At 41.2% G+C, this 19,465-nt stretch overlaps 1 protein-coding gene across 1 annotated transcript in view; it reads right to left on the reverse strand.

Annotated features, from left to right (window-relative positions):
- The window catches only part of LOC135549478 (CUB and sushi domain-containing protein 1-like), a 1,027,892-nt gene that overhangs the window by 403,316 nt on the left and 605,111 nt on the right, over positions 1–19,465 (reverse strand). The window contains 1 exon segment of the mRNA XM_064979475.1: positions 339–527. Within this exon segment, the coding sequence (XP_064835547.1) occupies positions 339–527 (189 nt within the window).

A 19,465-nucleotide genomic window follows, 5' to 3' on the forward strand; every position in this document is an offset into this window, starting at 1 on the left:
GAAAAGAAAGAGATGAACATTTTAGAGGGTATGAAACATCTGGAAAGACTTGTCGAGTTGCCAAATACTCAGAGAATATAGTGAATATAGCGTGTCATAAAGAAGTATTGCGAAATTGCTGTCGATTTGAGGATACATTCGGACACTACATAGCAGGGCCCTGAACACTGATTTAGGGTTTGAACACTGATTTAAGATTCCCCCCAACGGTTAAAGTTAGATATTAGGAAGTCATAAGATTGTCCTATTATCCTAGCTTTACTGTATGATAAGGGCAACTTCCACCTCGAGGGAACATGGGCGCCATTTTGTGAACAGAATTCAGAATCAGGCCGTACCATCACAGCTGGGCAGGGGTCGACTCCACTGGTAGTTTGGTTCACACTCCAAGGGTTCTGGGTCGCTGAGGGAGTACCCGGCGTCACAGCTGAACGTTACCAAGGCACCCACGTAGAAGTCGTTGCCATGGCGTTGGCCGTTGACGGGGATGCCAGGGTCAACACAGTGATCTGACTGTAGCTGGAGAGCTGAGGAGGAAAACACACGTGGGTTATTATACACACACACACTAACACACACACACCACACGCTAACACACACACACACACACCACACACACTAACACACACTAACACCCACACACACACACCACACACACTAACACACACACACTAACACACACACACCACACACACTAACACACACACACACACTAACACCCACACACACACACCACACACACTAACACACACACACACACACCACACACACTAACACACACACCCCTCTTCCCTACGCCACAATACAACATCCATACTGATTGTGTCATTCTGTATTTCAGGTGAAACACCTATCTCAAATGGACCAGTGTGACATGCTAAAAGGCATTTATTCAGTAGCATGACACACTAAGGCTGTGCACCAAATGGCACACTGTTCTCTACACTAAAGAGGACCACAATGGAAAGTTCCAGACTTTAATGTTTGTTATTCCCCCTGATTTACCTCGTGTGCACGTATGGCTTTTTCAAGTTGTATGTGTGCTTGTTTTTTTTATGTTTGAATTAATAAACTAAACTAAACTACTTTTGACCAGGGTCCATACGGAGAAGGGTGCCATTTGGGATGCACACTAAAACTCTTCCACAACTTCCTGTCAGGTTTTGTTTTGAATACAGGTACCAACTAAAAGGGATCTCTCCCACACACATACCTGTCCCTGTTTCTGTCTGAGTGGTGCAGTAGCGATGGTGACTTATTCAAGCCAAGCAGAGAGGGTGGTGTGACTAAGGGTTACTAAGCGTTACTAAGGTGAGTCAGGTAAAGCAGAGAGAGATGGTGTGACTAAAGGTTACTAAGGGTTACTAAGGGTTACTAAAGGTTACTAAAGGTTAATACGGGTTACTAAAGGTAACTACGGGTTGCTAAGGGTTAATTAAGGTTACTAAAGGTAACTAAGGGTTAATACGGGTTACTAAAGGTTACTAAAGGTTACTAAGGGTTAATACGGGTTACTAAAGGTAACTACGGGTTACTAAGGGTTAATTAAGGTTACTAAGGGTTACTTAAGGTTACTTAAGGTTACTAAGGGTTACTTAAGGTTACTAAGGGTTAATTAAGGTTACTAAGGGTTAATTAAGGTTACTAAGGGTTACTTAAGGTTACTAAGGGTTAATTAAGGTTACTAAGGGTTACTTAAGGTTACTAAGGGTTACTTAAGGTTACTAAGGGTTACTTAAGGTTACTAAGGGTTACTTAAGGTTACTAAGGGTTAATTAAGGTTACTAAGGGTTAATTAAGGTTACTAAGGGTTAATTAAGGTTACTAAGGGTTAATTAAGGTTACTAAGGGTTACTACGGTGAGTCAGGTATACTTCAACTCTCACCTTGATGGATGACACTGTTTTTAAAAGTGTTTGTGTGTGTATTCGTGGCCCCATGCGAGAGTGTGTGTGACAGGGTTGTCGTACTGTAAAATCAACCCTGTAATTGTTAGATACATGTAAATGATGTGACTTAGAAGTCTGCACAGAAAAAAGGGAGCCCACATTGATGATGGTTTTAATATCAGCTCATTTATATCAGCTCATTAATGTAACGAGTTTCTTCTAACTCCTCCTCTGACGAAGAGGTTGAACAAGGATCGGACCAAAATGCAGCGTGGTTAGTTAGATACATCTTTAATGAAGATGAAACACGAACAATACAAAAACAACAAACGTGGAAAACCGAAACAGCCCTATCTGGTGCAGCAAACACAGAGACAGGAACAATCACCCACAAACACACAGTGAAACCCAGGCTACCTAAGTATGGTTCACCTCATTTATATAATATCAATAATATATTATTACGATTATATGTCATTATGATAGCTCAGTCAGGTACCTGGTATTATTATAGCTCAGTCAGGTACCTGGCATTATTATAGCTCAGTCAGGTACCTGGCATTATTATAGCTCAGTCAGGTACCTGGTATTATTATAGCTCAGTCAGGTACCTGGTATTATTATAGCTCAGTCAGGTACCTGACATTATTATAGCTCAGTCAGGTACCTGATATTATTATAGCTCAGTCAGGTACCTGACATTATTATAGCTCAGTCAGGTACCTGGTATTATTATAGCTCAGTCAGGTAACAGGTATTATTATAGCTCAGTCAGGGACCTGGTATTATTATAGCTCAGTCAGGTACCTGGTATTATTATAGCTCAGTCAGGTACCTGGTATTATTATAGCTCAGTCAGGTACCTGGTATTATTATAGCTCAGTCAGGGACCTGGTATTATTATAGCTCAGTCAGGTACCTGGTATTATTATAGCTCAGTCAGGTACCTGGTATTATTATAGCTCAGTCAGGTAACTGTAATTATTATAACTCAGTCAGGTACCTGGTATTATTATAGCTCAGTCAGGTAACTGGTATTATTATAGCTCAGTCAGGTACCTGGTATTATTATAGCTCAGTCAGGTACCTGGTATTATTATAGCTCAGTCAGGTACCTGGTATTATTATAGCTCAGTCAGGTACCTGGAATTATTATAGCTCAGTCAGGGACCTGGTATTATTATAGCTCAGTCAGGTACCTGGCATTATTATAGCTCAGTCAGGTACCTGGTATTATTATAGCTCAGTCAGGTACCTGGCATTATTATAGCTCAGTCAGGTACCTGGCATTATTATAGCTCAGTCAGGTACCTGGTATTATTATAGCTCAGTCAGGTACCTGGTATTATTATAGCTCAGTCAGGTACCTGGTATTATTATAGCTCAGTCAGAGACCTGGTATTATTATAGATCAGTCAGGTACCTGGTATTATTATAGCTCGGTCAGGTACCTGGTATTATTATAGATCAGTCAGGTAACAGGTATTATTATAGCTCAGTCAGGTACCTGGTATTATTATAGCTCAGTCAGGTACCTGGTATTATTATAGCTCAGTCAGGTACCTGGTATTATTATAGCTCAGTCAGGTACCTGGTATTATTATAGCTCAGTCAGGTACCTGGTATTATTATAGCTCAGTCAGGTACCTGGTATTATTATAGCTCAGTCAGGTACCTGGTATTATTATAGCTCAGTCAGGTACCTGGTATTATTATAGCTCAGTCAGGTGCCTGATATTATTATAGCTCAGTCAGGTACCTGACATTATTATAGCTCAGTCAGGTACCTGGTATTATTATAGCTCAGTCAGGTAACTGTAATTATTATAACTCAGTCAGGTACCTGGTATTATTATAGCTCAGTCAGGTACCTGGTATTATTATAGCTCAGTCAGGTAACAGGTATTATTATAGCTCAGTCAGGTACCTGATATTATTATAGATCAGTCAGGTGCCTGGTATTATTATAGCTCAGTCAGGTAACTGTAATTATTATAACTCAGTCAGGTACCTGGTATTATTATAGCTCAGTCAGGTAACTGGTATTATTATAGCTCAGTCAGGTACCTGGTATTATTATAGCTCAGTCAGGTACCTGGTATTATTATAGCTCAGTCAGGTACCTGGTATTATTATAGCTCAGTCAGGTACCTGGTATTATTATAGCTCAGTCAGGTACCTGGTATATTATAGCTCAGTCAGGTACCTGGTATTATTATAGCTCAGTCAGGTACCTGGTATTATTATAGCTCAGTCAGGTACCTGGTATTATTATAGCTCAGTCAGGGACCTGGTATTATTATAGCTCAGTCAGGTACCTGGTATTATTATAGCTCAGTCAGGTACCTGGTATTATTATAGCTCAGTCAGGTACCTGGTATTATTATAGCTCAGTCAGGTACCTGGTATTATTATAGCTCAGTCAGGTAACTGGTATTATTATAGCTCAGTCAGGTACCTGGTATTATTATAGCTCAGTCAGGTACCTGGTATTATTATAGCTCAGTCAGGTACCTGACATTATTATAGCTCAGTCAGGTACCTGGTATTATTATAGCTCAGTCAGGTACCTGGTATTATTATAGCTCAGTCAGGTACCTGTCATTATTATAGCTCAGTCAGGTACCTGGTATTATTATAGCTCAGTCAGGTACATTCTATTATTATAGATCAGTCAGGTACCTGGTATTATTATAGCTCAGTCAGGTACCTGGTATTATTATAGCTCAGTCAGGGACCTGGTATTATTATAGCTCAGTCAGGTACCTGGTATTATTATAGCTCAGTCAGGTACCTGATATTATTATAGCTCAGTCAGGTACCTGGTATTATTATAGCTCAGTCAGGTACCTGGTATTATTATAGCTCAGTCAGGTACCTGGTATTATTATAGCTCAGTCAGGTACCTGGTATTATTATAGCTCAGTCAGGTACCTGGTATTATTATAGCTCAGTCAGGTACCTGATATTATTATAGCTCAGTCAGGTACCTGGCATTATTATAGCTCAGTCAGGTACCTGGTATTATTATAGCTCAGTCAGGTACCTGGTATTTTATAGCTCAGTCAGGTACCTGTCATTATTATAGCTCAGTCAGGGACCTGGCGTGATTATAGCTCAGTCGGGGACCTGGCGTGATTATAGCTCAGTCAGGTACCTGGTATTATTATAGCTCAGTCAGGTACCTGGTATTATTATAGCTCAGTCAGGGACCTGGCGTGATTATAGCTCAGTCAGGGACCTGGCGTGATTATAGCTCAGTCAGGGACCTGGCGTGATTATAGCTCAGTCAGGGACCTGGCGTGATTATAGCTCAGTCAGGTACCTGTCATTATTATAGCTCAGTCAGGTACCTGGTATTATTATAGCTCAGTCAGGTACCTGGTATTATTATAGCTCAGTCAGGTACCTGGTATTATTATAGCTCAGTCAGGTACCTGGTATTATTACAGCTCAGTCAGGTACCTGGTATTATTATAGCTCAGTCAGGTACCTGGCATTATTATAGCTCAGTCAGGTACCTGATATTATTATAGCTCAGTCAGGTACCTGGTATTATTATAGCTCAGTCAGGTACCTGGTATTATTATAGCTCAGTCAGGTACCTGGTATTATTATAGCTCAGTCAGGGACCTGGTATTATTATAGCTCAGTCAGGGACCTGGTATTATTACAGCTCAGTCAGGTACCTGACATTATTATAGCTCAGTCAGGTACCTGGTATTATTATAGCTCAGTCAGGTACCTGGTATTATTATTGCTCAGTCAGGGACCTGGTATTATTATAGCTCAGTCAGGTACCTGGTATTATTATAGCTCAGTCAGGTACCTGGTATTATTATAGCTCAGTCAGGTACCTGGTATTATTATAGCTCAGTCAGGTACCTGGTATTATTATAGCTCAGTCAGGTACCTGGTATTATTATAGCTCAGTCAGGTACCTGGTATTATTATAGCTCAGTCAGGTACCTGGTATTATTATAGCTCAGTCAGGTACCTGGTATTATTATAGCTCAGTCAGGTACCTGGTATTATTATAGCTCAGTCAGGTACCTGGTATTATTATAGCTCAGTCAGGTACCTGGTATTATTACAGCTCAGTCAGGTACCTGGTATTATTATAGCTCAGTCAGGTACCTGGTATTATTATAGCTCAGTCAGGTACTTGGTATTATTATAGCTCAGTCAGGGACCTGGTATTATTATAGCTCAGTCAGGGACCTGGTATTATTATAGCTCAGTCAGGTACCTGGTATTATTATAGCTCAGTCAGGTACCTGGTATTATTATAGCTCAGTCAGGTACCTGGTATTATTATAGCTCAGTCAGGGACCTGGTATTATTATAGCTCAGTCAGGTACCTGGTATTATTATAGCTCAGTCAGGTACCTGGTATTATTATAGCTCAGTCAGGTACCTGGTATTATTATAGCTCAGTCAGGTACCTGGTATTATTATAGCTCAGTCAGGGACCTGGTATTATTATAGCTCAGTCGGGTACCTGGTATTATTATAGCTCAGTCAGGTACCTGGTATTATTATAGCTCAGTCAGGTACATGGTATTATTATAGCTCAGTCAGGTACCTGGTATTATTATAGCTCAGTCAGGTACCTGGTATTATTATATCTCAGTCAGGTACCTGGTATTATTATAGCTCAGTCAGGTACCTGGTATTATTATAGCTCAGTCAGGTACCTGGTATTATTATAGCTCAGTCAGGTACCTGGTATTATTATAGCTCAGTCAGGTACCTGATATTATTATAGCTCAGTCAGGTACCTGTCATTATTATAGCTCAGTCAGGTACCTGGTATTATTATAGCTCAGTCAGGGACCTGGTATTATTATAGCTCAGTCAGGTACCTGGTATTATTATAGCTCAGTCAGGTACCTGGTATTGTTATAGCTCAGTCAGGTACCTGGTATTATTATAGCTCAGTCAGGTACCTGGTATTATTATAGCTCAGTCAGGTACCTGGTATTATTATAGCTCAGTCAGGTACCTGGTATTATTATAGCTCAGTCAGGTACCTGGTATTATTATAGCTCAGTCAGGTACCTGGTATTATTATAGCTCAGTCAGGTACCTGGTATTATTATAGCTCAGTCAGGGACCTGGCGTGATTATAGCTCAGTCAGGGACCTGGCGTGATTATAGCTCAGTCAGGTACCTGGTATTATTAAAGCTCAGTCAGGGACCTGGCGTGATTATAGCTCAGTCAGGTACCTGGTATTATTATAGCTCAGTCAGGGACCTGGCATTATTATAGCTCAGTCAGGTACCTGGTATTATTATAGCTCAGTCAGGTACCTGGTATTATTATAGCTCAGTCAGGGACCTGGCATTATTATAGCTCAGTCAGGTACCTGGTATTATTATAGCTCAGTCAGGTACCTGGTATTATTATAGCTCAGTCAGGTACCTGGTATTATTATAGCTCAGTCAGGTACCTGGTATTATTATAGCTCAGTCAGGGACCTGGCGTGATTATAGCTCAGTCAGGGACCTGGCGTGATTATAGCTCAGTCAGGTACCTGGTATTATTATAGCTCAGTCAGGTACCTGGTATTATTATAGCTCAGTCAGGTACCTGGTATTATTATAGCTCAGTCAGGTACCTGGTATTATTATAGCTCAGTCAGGTACCTGGCGTGATTATAGCTCAGTCAGGGACCTGGCGTGATTATAGCTCAGTCAGGGACCTGGTATTATTATAGCTCAGTCAGGTACCTGGTATTATTATAGCTCAGTCAGGTACCTGGCGTGATTATAGCTCAGTCAGGTACCTGGTATTATTATAGCTCAGTCAGGTACCTGGTATTATTATAGCTCAGTCAGGTACCTGGTATTATTATAGCTCAGTCAGGTACCTGGTATTATTATAGCTCAGTCAGGTACCTGGTATTATTATAGCTCAGTCAGGGACCTGGTATTATTATAGCTCAGTCAGGTACCTGGTATTATTATAGCTCAGTCAGGTACCTGGTATTATTATAGCTCAGTCAGGTACCTGGTATTATTATAGCTCAGTCAGGTACCTGGTATTATTATAGCTCAGTCAGGGACCTGGCGTGATTATAGCTCAGTCAGGGACCTGGCGTGATTATAGCTCAGTCAGGTACCTGGTATTATTATAGCTCAGTCAGGGACCTGGCGTGATTATAGCTCAGTCAGGTACCTGGTATTATTATAGCTCAGTCAGGGACCTGGCATTATTATAGCTCAGTCAGGTACCTGGTATTATTATAGCTCAGTCAGGTACCTGGTATTATTATAGCTCAGTCAGGGACCTGGCATTATTATAGCTCAGTCAGGTACCTGGTATTATTATAGCTCAGTCAGGTACCTGGTATTATTATAGCTCAGTCAGGTACCTGGTATTATTATAGCTCAGTCAGGTACCTGGTATTATTATAGCTCAGTCAGGGACCTGGCGTGATTATAGCTCAGTCAGGGACCTGGCGTGATTATAGCTCAGTCAGGTACCTGGTATTATTATAGCTCAGTCAGGTACCTGGTATTATTATAGCTCAGTCAGGTACCTGGTATTATTATAGCTCAGTCAGGTACCTGGTATTATTATAGCTCAGTCAGGTACCTGGCGTGATTATAGCTCAGTCAGGGACCTGGCGTGATTATAGCTCAGTCAGGGACCTGGTATTATTATAGCTCAGTCAGGTACCTGGTATTATTATAGCTCAGTCAGGTACCTGGCGTGATTATAGCTCAGTCAGGTACCTGGTATTATTATAGCTCAGTCAGGTACCTGGTATTATTATAGCTCAGTCAGGTACCTGGTATTATTATAGCTCAGTCAGGTACCTGGTATTATTATAGCTCAGTCAGGTACCTGGTATTATTATAGCTCAGTCAGGGACCTGGTATTATTATAGCTCAGTCAGGTACCTGGTATTATTATAGCTCAGTCAGGTACCTGGTATTATTATAGCTCAGTCAGGTAACAGGTATTATTATAGCTCAGTCAGGTACCTGGTATTATTATAGCTCAGTCAGGTACCTGGTATTATTATAGCTCAGTCAGGTACCTGGCGTGATTATAGCTCAGTCAGGTACCTGGTATTATTATAGCTCAGTCAGGTATCTGGTATTATTATAGCTCAGTCAGGTAACAGGTATTATTATAGCTCAGTCAGGTACCTGGTATTATTATAGCTCAGTCAGGTACCTGGTATTATTATAGCTCAGTCAGGTACCTGGTATTATTATAGCTCAGTCAGGTACCTGGTATTATTATAGCTCAGTCAGGTACCTGGTATTATTATAGCTCAGTCAGGTACCTGGTATTATTATAGCTCAGTCAGGTACCTGGTATTATTATAGCTCAGTCAGGTACCTGGTATTATTATAGCTCAGTCAGGGACCTGGTATTATTATAGCTCAGTCAGGGACCTGGTATTATTATAGCTCAGTCAGGTACCTGGTATTATTATAGCTCAGTCAGGGACCTGGTATTATTATAGCTCAGTCAGGGACCTGGTATTATTATAGCTCAGTCAGGTACCTGGTATTATTATAGCTCAGTCAGGTACCTGGTATTATTATAGCTCAGTCAGGTACCTGGTATTATTATAGCTCAGTCAGGTACCTGGTATTATTATAGCTCAGTCAGGTACCTGGTATTATTATAGCTCAGTCAGGTACCTGGTATTATTATAGCTCAGTCAGGTACCTGGCATTATTATAGCTCAGTCAGGTACCTGGTATTATTATAGCTCAGTCAGGTACCTGGTATTATTATAGCTCAGTCAGGTACCTGGTATTATTATAGCTCAGTCAGGTACCTGGTATTATTATAGCTCAGTCAGGGACCTGGTATTATTATAGCTCAGTCAGGTACCTGGTATTATTATAGCTCAGTCAGGGACCTGGTATTATTATAGCTCAGTCAGGTATCTGGTATTATTATAGCTCAGTCAGGTACCTGGTATTATTATAGCTCAGTCAGGTACCTGGTATTATTATAGCTCAGTCAGGTACCTGGTATTATTATAGCTCAGTCAGGGACCTGGCGTGATTATAGCTCAGTCAGGTACATGGCGTGATTATAGCTCAGTCAGGTACCTGGCGTGATTATAGCTCAGTCAGGTACCTGGCGTGATTATAGCTCAGTCAGGTACCTGGCGTGATTATAGCTCAGTCAGGTACCTGGCATTATTATAGCTCAGTCAGGTACCTGGTATTATTATAGCTCAGTCAGGTACCTGGTATTATTATAGCTCAGTCAGGTACCTGGTATTATTATAGCTCAGTCAGGGACCTGGCGTGATTATAGCTCAGTCAGGTACATGGCGTGATTATAGCTCAGTCAGGTACCTGGCGTGATTATAGCTCAGTCAGGTACCTGGCGTGATTATAGCTCAGTCAGGTACCTGGTATTATTATAGCTCAGTCAGGTATCTGGTATTATTATAGCTCAGTCAGGGACCTGGTATTATTATAGCTCAGTCAGGTACCTGGTATTATTATAGCTCAGTCAGGTACCTGGTATTATTATAGCTCAGTCAGGTACCTGGTATTATTATAGCTCAGTCAGGTACCTGGTATTATTATAGCTCAGTCAGGTACCTGGTATTATTATAGCTCAGTCAGGTACCTGGTATTATTATAGCTCAGTCAGGTACCTGGTATTATTATAGCTCAGTCAGGTACCTGGTATTATTATAGCTCAGTCAGGTACCTGGTATTATTATAGCTCAGTCAGGTACCTGGTATTATTATAGCTCAGTCAGGTACCTGGTATTATTATAGCTCAGTCAGGTACCTGGCGTGATTATAGCTCAGTCAGGTACCTGGTATTATTATAGCTCAGTCAGGTATCTGGTATTATTATAGCTCAGTCAGGGACCTGGTATTATTATAGCTCAGTCAGGTACCTGGTATTATTATAGCTCAGTCAGGTACCTGGTATTATTATAGCTCAGTCAGGTACCTGGTATTATTATAGCTCAGTCAGGTACCTGGTATTATTATAGCTCAGTCAGGTACCTGGTATTATTATAGCTCAGTCAGGTACCTGGTATTATTATAGCTCAGTCAGGTACCTGGTATTATTATAGCTCAGTCAGGTACCTGGTATTATTATAGCTCAGTCAGGTACCTGGTATTATTATAGCTCAGTCAGGTACCTGGTATTATTATAGCTCAGTCAGGTACCTGGTATTATTATAGCTCAGTCAGGTACCTGGCGTGATTATAGCTAAGTCAGGTACCTGGTATTATTATAGCTCAGTCAGGTACCTGACATTATTATAGCTCAGTCAGGTACCTGGTATTATTATAGCTCAGTCAGGTACCTGGCGTGATTATAGCTCAGTCAGGCACCTGGCGTGATTATAGCTCAGTCAGGTACCTGGTATTATTATAGCTCAGTCAGGTACCTGGTATTATTATAGCTCAGTCAGGCACCTGGCGTGATTATAGCTCAGTCAGGTAACAGGTATTATTATAGCTCAGTCAGGTACCTGGTATTATTATAGCTCAGTCAGGTACCTGGCGTGATTATAGCTCAGTCAGGCACCTGGCGTGATTATAGCTCAGTCAGGTAACAGGTATTATTATAGCTCAGTCAGGTACCTGGTATTATTATAGCTCAGTCAGGTACCTGGTATTATTATAGCTCAGTCAGGTACCTGGTATTATTATAGCTCAGTCAGGTATCTGGTATTATTATAGCTCAGTCAGGTACCTGGTATTATTATAGCTCAGTCAGGTACCTGGCATTATTATAGCTCAGTCAGGGACCTGGTATTATTATAGCTCAGTCAGGTACCTGGTATTATTATAGCTCAGTCAGGTACCTGGTATTATTATAGCTCAGTCAGGTATCTGGTATTATTATAGCTCAGTCAGGTACCTGGCATTATTATAGCTCAGTCAGGTACCTGGTATTATTATAGCTCAGTCAGGTACCTGGTATTATTATAGCTCAGTCAGGTACCTGGTATTATTATAGCTCAGTCAGGTACCTGGTATTATTATAGCTCAGTCAGGTACCTGGTATTATTATAGCTCAGTCAGGTACCTGGTATTATTATAGCTCAGTCAGGTACCTGGTATTATTATAGCTCAGTCAGGTACCTGGTATTATTATAGCTCAGTCAGGTACCTGGTATTATTATAGCTCAGTCAGGTACCTGGTATTATTATAGCTCAGTCAGGTACCTGGCGTGATTATAGCTCAGTCAGGTACCTGGTATTATTATAGCTCAGTCAGGTACCTGACATTATTATAGCTCAGTCAGGTACCTGGTATTATTATAGCTCAGTCAGGTACCTGGTATTATTATAGCTCAGTCAGGTACCTGGTATTATTATAGATCAGTCAGGTACCTGGTATTATTATAGCTCAGTCAGGGACCTGGCGTGATTATAGCTCAGTCAGGCACCTGGCGTGATTATAGCTCAGTCAGGTACCTGGTATTATTATAGCTCAGTCAGGTACCTGGTATTATTATAGCTCAGTCAGGCACCTGGCGTGATTATAGCTCAGTCAGGTAACAGGTATTATTATAGCTCAGTCAGGTACCTGGCGTGATTATAGCTCAGTCAGGTACCTGGTATTATTATAGCTCAGTCAGGTACCTGACATTATTATAGCTCAGTCAGGTACCTGGTATTATTATAGCTCAGTCAGGTACCTGGCGTGATTATAGCTCAGTCAGGTACCTGGTATTATTATAGCTCAGTCAGGCACCTGGCGTGATTATAGCTCAGTCAGGTAACAGGTATTATTATAGCTCAGTCAGGTACCTGGTATTATTATAGCTCAGTCAGGTACCTGGCGTGATTATAGCTCAGTCAGGTACCTGGTATTATTATAGCTCAGTCAGGTACCTGACATTATTATAGCTCAGTCAGGTACCTGGTATTATTATAGCTCAGTCAGGTACCTGGCGTGATTATAGCTCAGTCAGGCACCTGGCGTGATTATAGCTCAGTCAGGTACCTGGTATTATTATAGCTCAGTCAGGTACCTGGTATTATTATAGCTCAGTCAGGCACCTGGCGTGATTATAGCTCAGTCAGGTAACAGGTATTATTATAGCTCAGTCAGGTACCTGGTATTATTATAGCTCAGTCAGGTACCTGGCGTGATTATAGCTCAGTCAGGCACCTGGCGTGATTATAGCTCAGTCAGGTAACAGGTATTATTATAGCTCAGTCAGGTACCTGGTATTATTATAGCTCAGTCAGGTACCTGGTATTATTATAGCTCAGTCAGGTACCTGGTATTATTATAGCTCAGTCAGGTATCTGGTATTATTATAGCTCAGTCAGGTACCTGGTATTATTATAGCTCAGTCAGGTACCTGGCATTATTATAGCTCAGTCAGGGACCTGGTATTATTATAGCTCAGTCAGGTACCTGGTATTATTATAGCTCAGTCAGGTACCTGGTATTATTATAGCTCAGTCAGGTATCTGGTATTATTATAGCTCAGTCAGGTACCTGGCATTATTATAGCTCAGTCAGGTACCTGGTATTATTATAGCTCATTCAGGTACCTGGTATTATTATAGCTCAGTCAGGTACCTGGTATTATTATAGCTCAGTCAGGTACCTGGTATTATTATAGCTCAGTCAGGTACCTGGTATTATTATAGCTCAGTCAGGTACCTGGTATTATTATAGCTCAGTCAGGTACCTGGTATTATTATAGCTCAGTCAGGTACCTGGTATTATTATAGCTCAGTCAGGTACCTGGTATTATTATAGCTCAGTCAGGTACCTGGCGTGATTATAGCTCAGTCAGGTACCTGGTATTATTATAGCTCAGTCAGGTACCTGACATTATTATAGCTCAGTCAGGTACCTGGTATTATTATAGCTCAGTCAGGTACCTGGTATTATTATAGCTCAGTCAGGTACCTGGTATTATTATAGATCAGTCAGGTACCTGGTATTATTATAGCTCAGTCAGGGACCTGGCGTGATTATAGCTCAGTCAGGTAACAGGTATTATTATAGCTCAGTCAGGTACCTGGCGTGATTATAGCTCAGTCAGGTACCTGGTATTATTATAGCTCAGTCAGGTACCTGGTATTATTATAGCTCAGTCAGGTACCTGGTATTATTATAGCTCAGTCAGGTACCTGGCGTGATTATAGCTCAGTCAGGTACCTGGCGTGATTATAGCTCAGTCAGGTACCTGGCGTGATTATAGCTCAGTCAGGTACCTGGTATTATTATAGCTCAGTCAGGCACCTGGCGTGATTATAGCTCAGTCAGGTAACAGGTATTATTATAGCTCAGTCAGGTACCTGGTATTATTATAGCTCAGTCAGGTACCTGGTATTATTATAGCTCAGTCAGGTACCTGGTATTATTATAGCTCAGTCAGGTACCTGGTATTATTATAGCTCAGTCAGGTACCTGGTATTATTATAGCTCAGTCAGGTACCTGGCGTGATTATAGCTCAGTCAGGCACCTGGCGTGATTATAGCTCAGTCAGGTACCTGGTATTATTATAGCTCAGTCAGGCACCTGGCGTGATTATAGCTCAGTCAGGTAACAGGTATTATTATAGCTCAGTCAGGTACCTGGTATTATTATAGCTCAGTCAGGTACCTGGTATTATTATAGCTCAGTCAGGTACCTGGTATTATTATAGCTCAGTCAGGTACCTGGTATTATTATAGCTCAGTCAGGTACCTGGTATTATTATAGCTCAGTCAGGTACCTGGCGTGATTATAGCTCAGTCAGGTACCTGGTATTATTATAGCTCAGTCAGGTACCTGACATTATTATAGCTCAGTCAGGTACCTGGTATTATTATAGCTCAGTCAGGTACCTGGTATTATTATAGCTCAGTCAGGTACCTGGTATTATTATAGATCAGTCAGGTACCTGGTATTATTATAGCTCAGTCAGGGACCTGGCGTGATTATAGCTCAGTCAGGCACCTGGCGTGATTATAGCTCAGTCAGGTACCTGGTATTATTATAGCTCAGTCAGGTACCTGGTATTATTATAGCTCAGTCAGGCACCTGGCGTGATTATAGCTCAGTCAGGTAACAGGTATTATTATAGCTCAGTCAGGTACCTGGCGTGATTATAGCTCAGTCAGGTACCTGGTATTATTATAGCTCAGTCAGGTACCTGACATTATTATAGCTCAGTCAGGTACCTGGTATTATTATAGCTCAGTCAGGTACCTGGCGTGATTATAGCTCAGTCAGGTACCTGGTATTATTATAGCTCAGTCAGGCACCTGGCGTGATTATAGCTCAGTCAGGTAACAGGTATTATTATAGCTCAGTCAGGTACCTGGTATTATTATAGCTCAGTCAGGTACCTGGCGTGATTATAGCTCAGTCAGGTACCTGGTATTATTATAGCTCAGTCAGGTACCTGACATTATTATAGCTCAGTCAGGTACCTGGTATTATTATAGCTCAGTCAGGTACCTGGCGTGATTATAGCTCAGTCAGGCACCTGGCGTGATTATAGCTCAGTCAGGTACCTGGTATTATTATAGCTCAGTCAGGTACCTGGTATTATTATAGCTCAGTCAGGCACCTGGCGTGATTATAGCTCAGTCAGGTAACAGGTATTATTATAGCTCAGTCAGGTACCTGGTATTATTATAGCTCAGTCAGGTACCTGGCGTGATTATAGCTCAGTCAGGCACCTGGCGTGATTATAGCTCAGTCAGGTAACAGGTATTATTATAGCTCAGTCAGGTACCTGGTATTATTATAGCTCAGTCAGGTACCTGGTATTATTATAGCTCAGTCAGGTACCTGGTATTATTATAGCTCAGTCAGGTATCTGGTATTATTATAGCTCAGTCAGGTACCTGGTATTATTATAGCTCAGTCAGGTACCTGGCATTATTATAGCTCAGTCAGGGACCTGGTATTATTATAGCTCAGTCAGGTACCTGGTATTATTATAGCTCAGTCAGGTACCTGGTATTATTATAGCTCAGTCAGGTATCTGGTATTATTATAGCTCAGTCAGGTACCTGGCATTATTATAGCTCAGTCAGGTACCTGGTATTATTATAGCTCAGTCAGGTACCTGGTATTATTATAGCTCAGTCAGGTACCTGGTATTATTATAGCTCAGTCAGGTACCTGGTATTATTATAGCTCAGTCAGGTACCTGGTATTATTATAGCTCAGTCAGGTACCTGGTATTATTATAGCTCAGTCAGGTACCTGGTATTATTATAGCTCAGTCAGGTACCTGGTATTATTATAGCTCAGTCAGGTACCTGGTATTATTATAGCTCAGTCAGGTACCTGGCGTGATTATAGCTCAGTCAGGTACCTGGTATTATTATAGCTCAGTCAGGTACCTGACATTATTATAGCTCAGTCAGGTACCTGGTATTATTATAGCTCAGTCAGGTACCTGGTATTATTATAGCTCAGTCAGGTACCTGGTATTATTATAGATCAGTCAGGTACCTGGTATTATTATAGCTCAGTCAGGGACCTGGCGTGATTATAGCTCAGTCAGGTAACAGGTATTATTATAGCTCAGTCAGGTACCTGGCGTGATTATAGCTCAGTCAGGTACCTGGTATTATTATAGCTCAGTCAGGTACCTGGTATTATTATAGCTCAGTCAGGTACCTGGTATTATTATAGCTCAGTCAGGTACCTGGCGTGATTATAGCTCAGTCAGGTACCTGGCGTGATTATAGCTCAGTCAGGTACCTGGCGTGATTATAGCTCAGTCAGGTACCTGGTATTATTATAGCTCAGTCAGGCACCTGGCGTGATTATAGCTCAGTCAGGTAACAGGTATTATTATAGCTCAGTCAGGTACCTGGTATTATTATAGCTCAGTCAGGTACCTGGTATTATTATAGCTCAGTCAGGTACCTGGTATTATTATAGCTCAGTCAGGTACCTGGTATTATTATAGCTCAGTCAGGTACCTGGTATTATTATAGCTCAGTCAGGTACCTGGCGTGATTATAGCTCAGTCAGGCACCTGGCGTGATTATAGCTCAGTCAGGTACCTGGTATTATTATAGCTCAGTCAGGTACCTGGTATTATTATAGCTCAGTCAGGCACCTGGCGTGATTATAGCTCAGTCAGGTAACAGGTATTATTATAGCTCAGTCAGGTACCTGGTATTATTATAGCTCAGTCAGGTACCTGGCGTGATTATAGCTCAGTCAGGCACCTGGCGTGATTATAGCTCAGTCAGGTAACAGGTATTATTATAGCTCAGTCAGGTACCTGGTATTATTATAGCTCAGTCAGGTACCTGGTATTATTATAGCTCAGTCAGGTACCTGGTATTATTATAGCTCAGTCAGGTATCTGGTATTATTATAGCTCAGTCAGGTACCTGGTATTATTATAGCTCAGTCAGGTACCTGGCATTATTATAGCTCAGTCAGGGACCTGGTATTATTATAGCTCAGTCAGGTACCTGGTATTATTATAGCTCAGTCAGGTACCTGGTATTATTATAGCTCAGTCAGGTATCTGGTATTATTATAGCTCAGTCAGGTACCTGGCATTATTATAGCTCAGTCAGGTACCTGGTATTATTATAGCTCAGTCAGGTACCTGGTATTATTATAGCTCAGTCAGGTACCTGGTATTATTATAGCTCAGTCAGGTACCTGGTATTATTATAGCTCAGTCAGGTACCTGGTATTATTATAGCTCAGTCAGGTACCTGGTATTATTATAGCTCAGTCAGGTACCTGGTATTATTATAGCTCAGTCAGGTACCTGGTATTATTATAGCTCAGTCAGGTACCTGGTATTATTATAGCTCAGTCAGGTACCTGGCGTGATTATAGCTCAGTCAGGTACCTGGTATTATTATAGCTCAGTCAGGTACCTGACATTATTATAGCTCAGTCAGGTACCTGGTATTATTATAGCTCAGTCAGGTACCTGGTATTATTATAGCTCAGTCAGGTACCTGGTATTATTATAGATCAGTCAGGTACCTGGTATTATTATAGCTCAGTCAGGGACCTGGCGTGATTATAGCTCAGTCAGGTAACAGGTATTATTATAGCTCAGTCAGGTACCTGGCGTGATTATAGCTCAGTCAGGTACCTGGTATTATTATAGCTCAGTCAGGTACCTGACATTATTATAGCTCAGTCAGGTACCTGGTATTATTATAGCTCAGTCAGGTACCTGGCGTGATTATAGCTCAGTCAGGTACCTGGCGTGATTATAGCTCAGTCAGGTACCTGGTATTATTATAGCTCAGTCAGGCACCTGGCGTGATTATAGCTCAGTCAGGTAACAGGTATTATTATAGCTCAGTCAGGTACCTGGTATTATTATAGCTCAGTCAGGTACCTGGTATTATTATAGCTCAGTCAGGTACCTGGTATTATTATAGCTCAGTCAGGTACCTGGTATTATTATAGCTCAGTCAGGTACCTGGTATTATTATAGCTCAGTCAGGCACCTGGCGTGATTATAGCTCAGTCAGGTAACAGGTATTATTATAGCTCAGTCAGGTACCTGGTATTATTATAGCTCAGTCAGGTACCTGGTATTATTATAGCTCAGTCAGGGACCTGGTATTATTATAGCTCAGTCAGGGACCTGGTATTATTATAGCTCAGTCAGGTACCTGGTATTATTATAGCTCAGTCAGGTACCTGGTATTATTATAGCTCAGTCAGGTACCTGGTATTATTATAGCTCAGTCAGGTACCTGGTATTATTATAGCTCAGTCAGGTACCTGGTATTATTATAGCTCAGTCAGGTACCTGGTATTATTATAGCTCAGTCAGGGACCTGGTATTATTATAGCTCAGTCAGGTACCTGGTATTATTATAGCTCAGTCAGGTACCTGGTATTATTATAGCTCAGTCAGGTACCTGGTATTATTATAGCTCAGTCAGGTACCTGGTATTATTATAGCTCAGTCAGGTACCTGGTATTATTATAGCTCAGTCAGGTACCTGGTATTATTATAGCTCAGTCAGGTACCTGGTATTATTATAGCTCAGTCAGGTACCTGGTATTATTATAGCTCAGTCAGGTACCTGTCATTATTATAGCTCAGTCAGGTACCTGGTATTATTATAGCTCAGTCAGGTACCTGGTATTATTATAGCTCAGTCAGGTACCTGGTATTATTATAGATCAGTCAGGTGCCTGGTATTATTATAGCTCAGTCAGGTACCTGGTATTATTATAGCTCAGTCAGGTACCTGGTATTATTATAGCTCAGTCAGGTACCTGGCATTATTATAGCTCAGTCAGGTACCTGGTATTATTATAGCTCAGTCAGGTAACTGGTATTATTATAGCTCAGTCAGGTACCTGGTATTATTATAGCTCAGTCAGGTACCTGGTATTATTATAGCTCAGTCAGGTACCTGGTATTATTATAGCTCAGTCAGGTACCTGGTATTATTATAGCTCAGTCAGGTACCTGGTATTATTATAGCTCAGTCAGGTACCTGGTATTATTATAGCTCAGTCAGGTACCTGGTATTATTATAGCTCAGTCAGGTAACTGGTATTATTATAGCTCAGTCAGGTACCTGGTATTATTATAGCTCAGTCAGGTACCTGGTATTATTATAGCTCAGTCAGGTA

Source organism: Oncorhynchus masou, chromosome 12 (genome assembly GCF_036934945.1).
Source record: "Oncorhynchus masou masou isolate Uvic2021 chromosome 12, UVic_Omas_1.1, whole genome shotgun sequence".
NCBI lineage: Eukaryota > Metazoa > Chordata > Actinopteri > Salmoniformes > Salmonidae > Oncorhynchus > Oncorhynchus masou.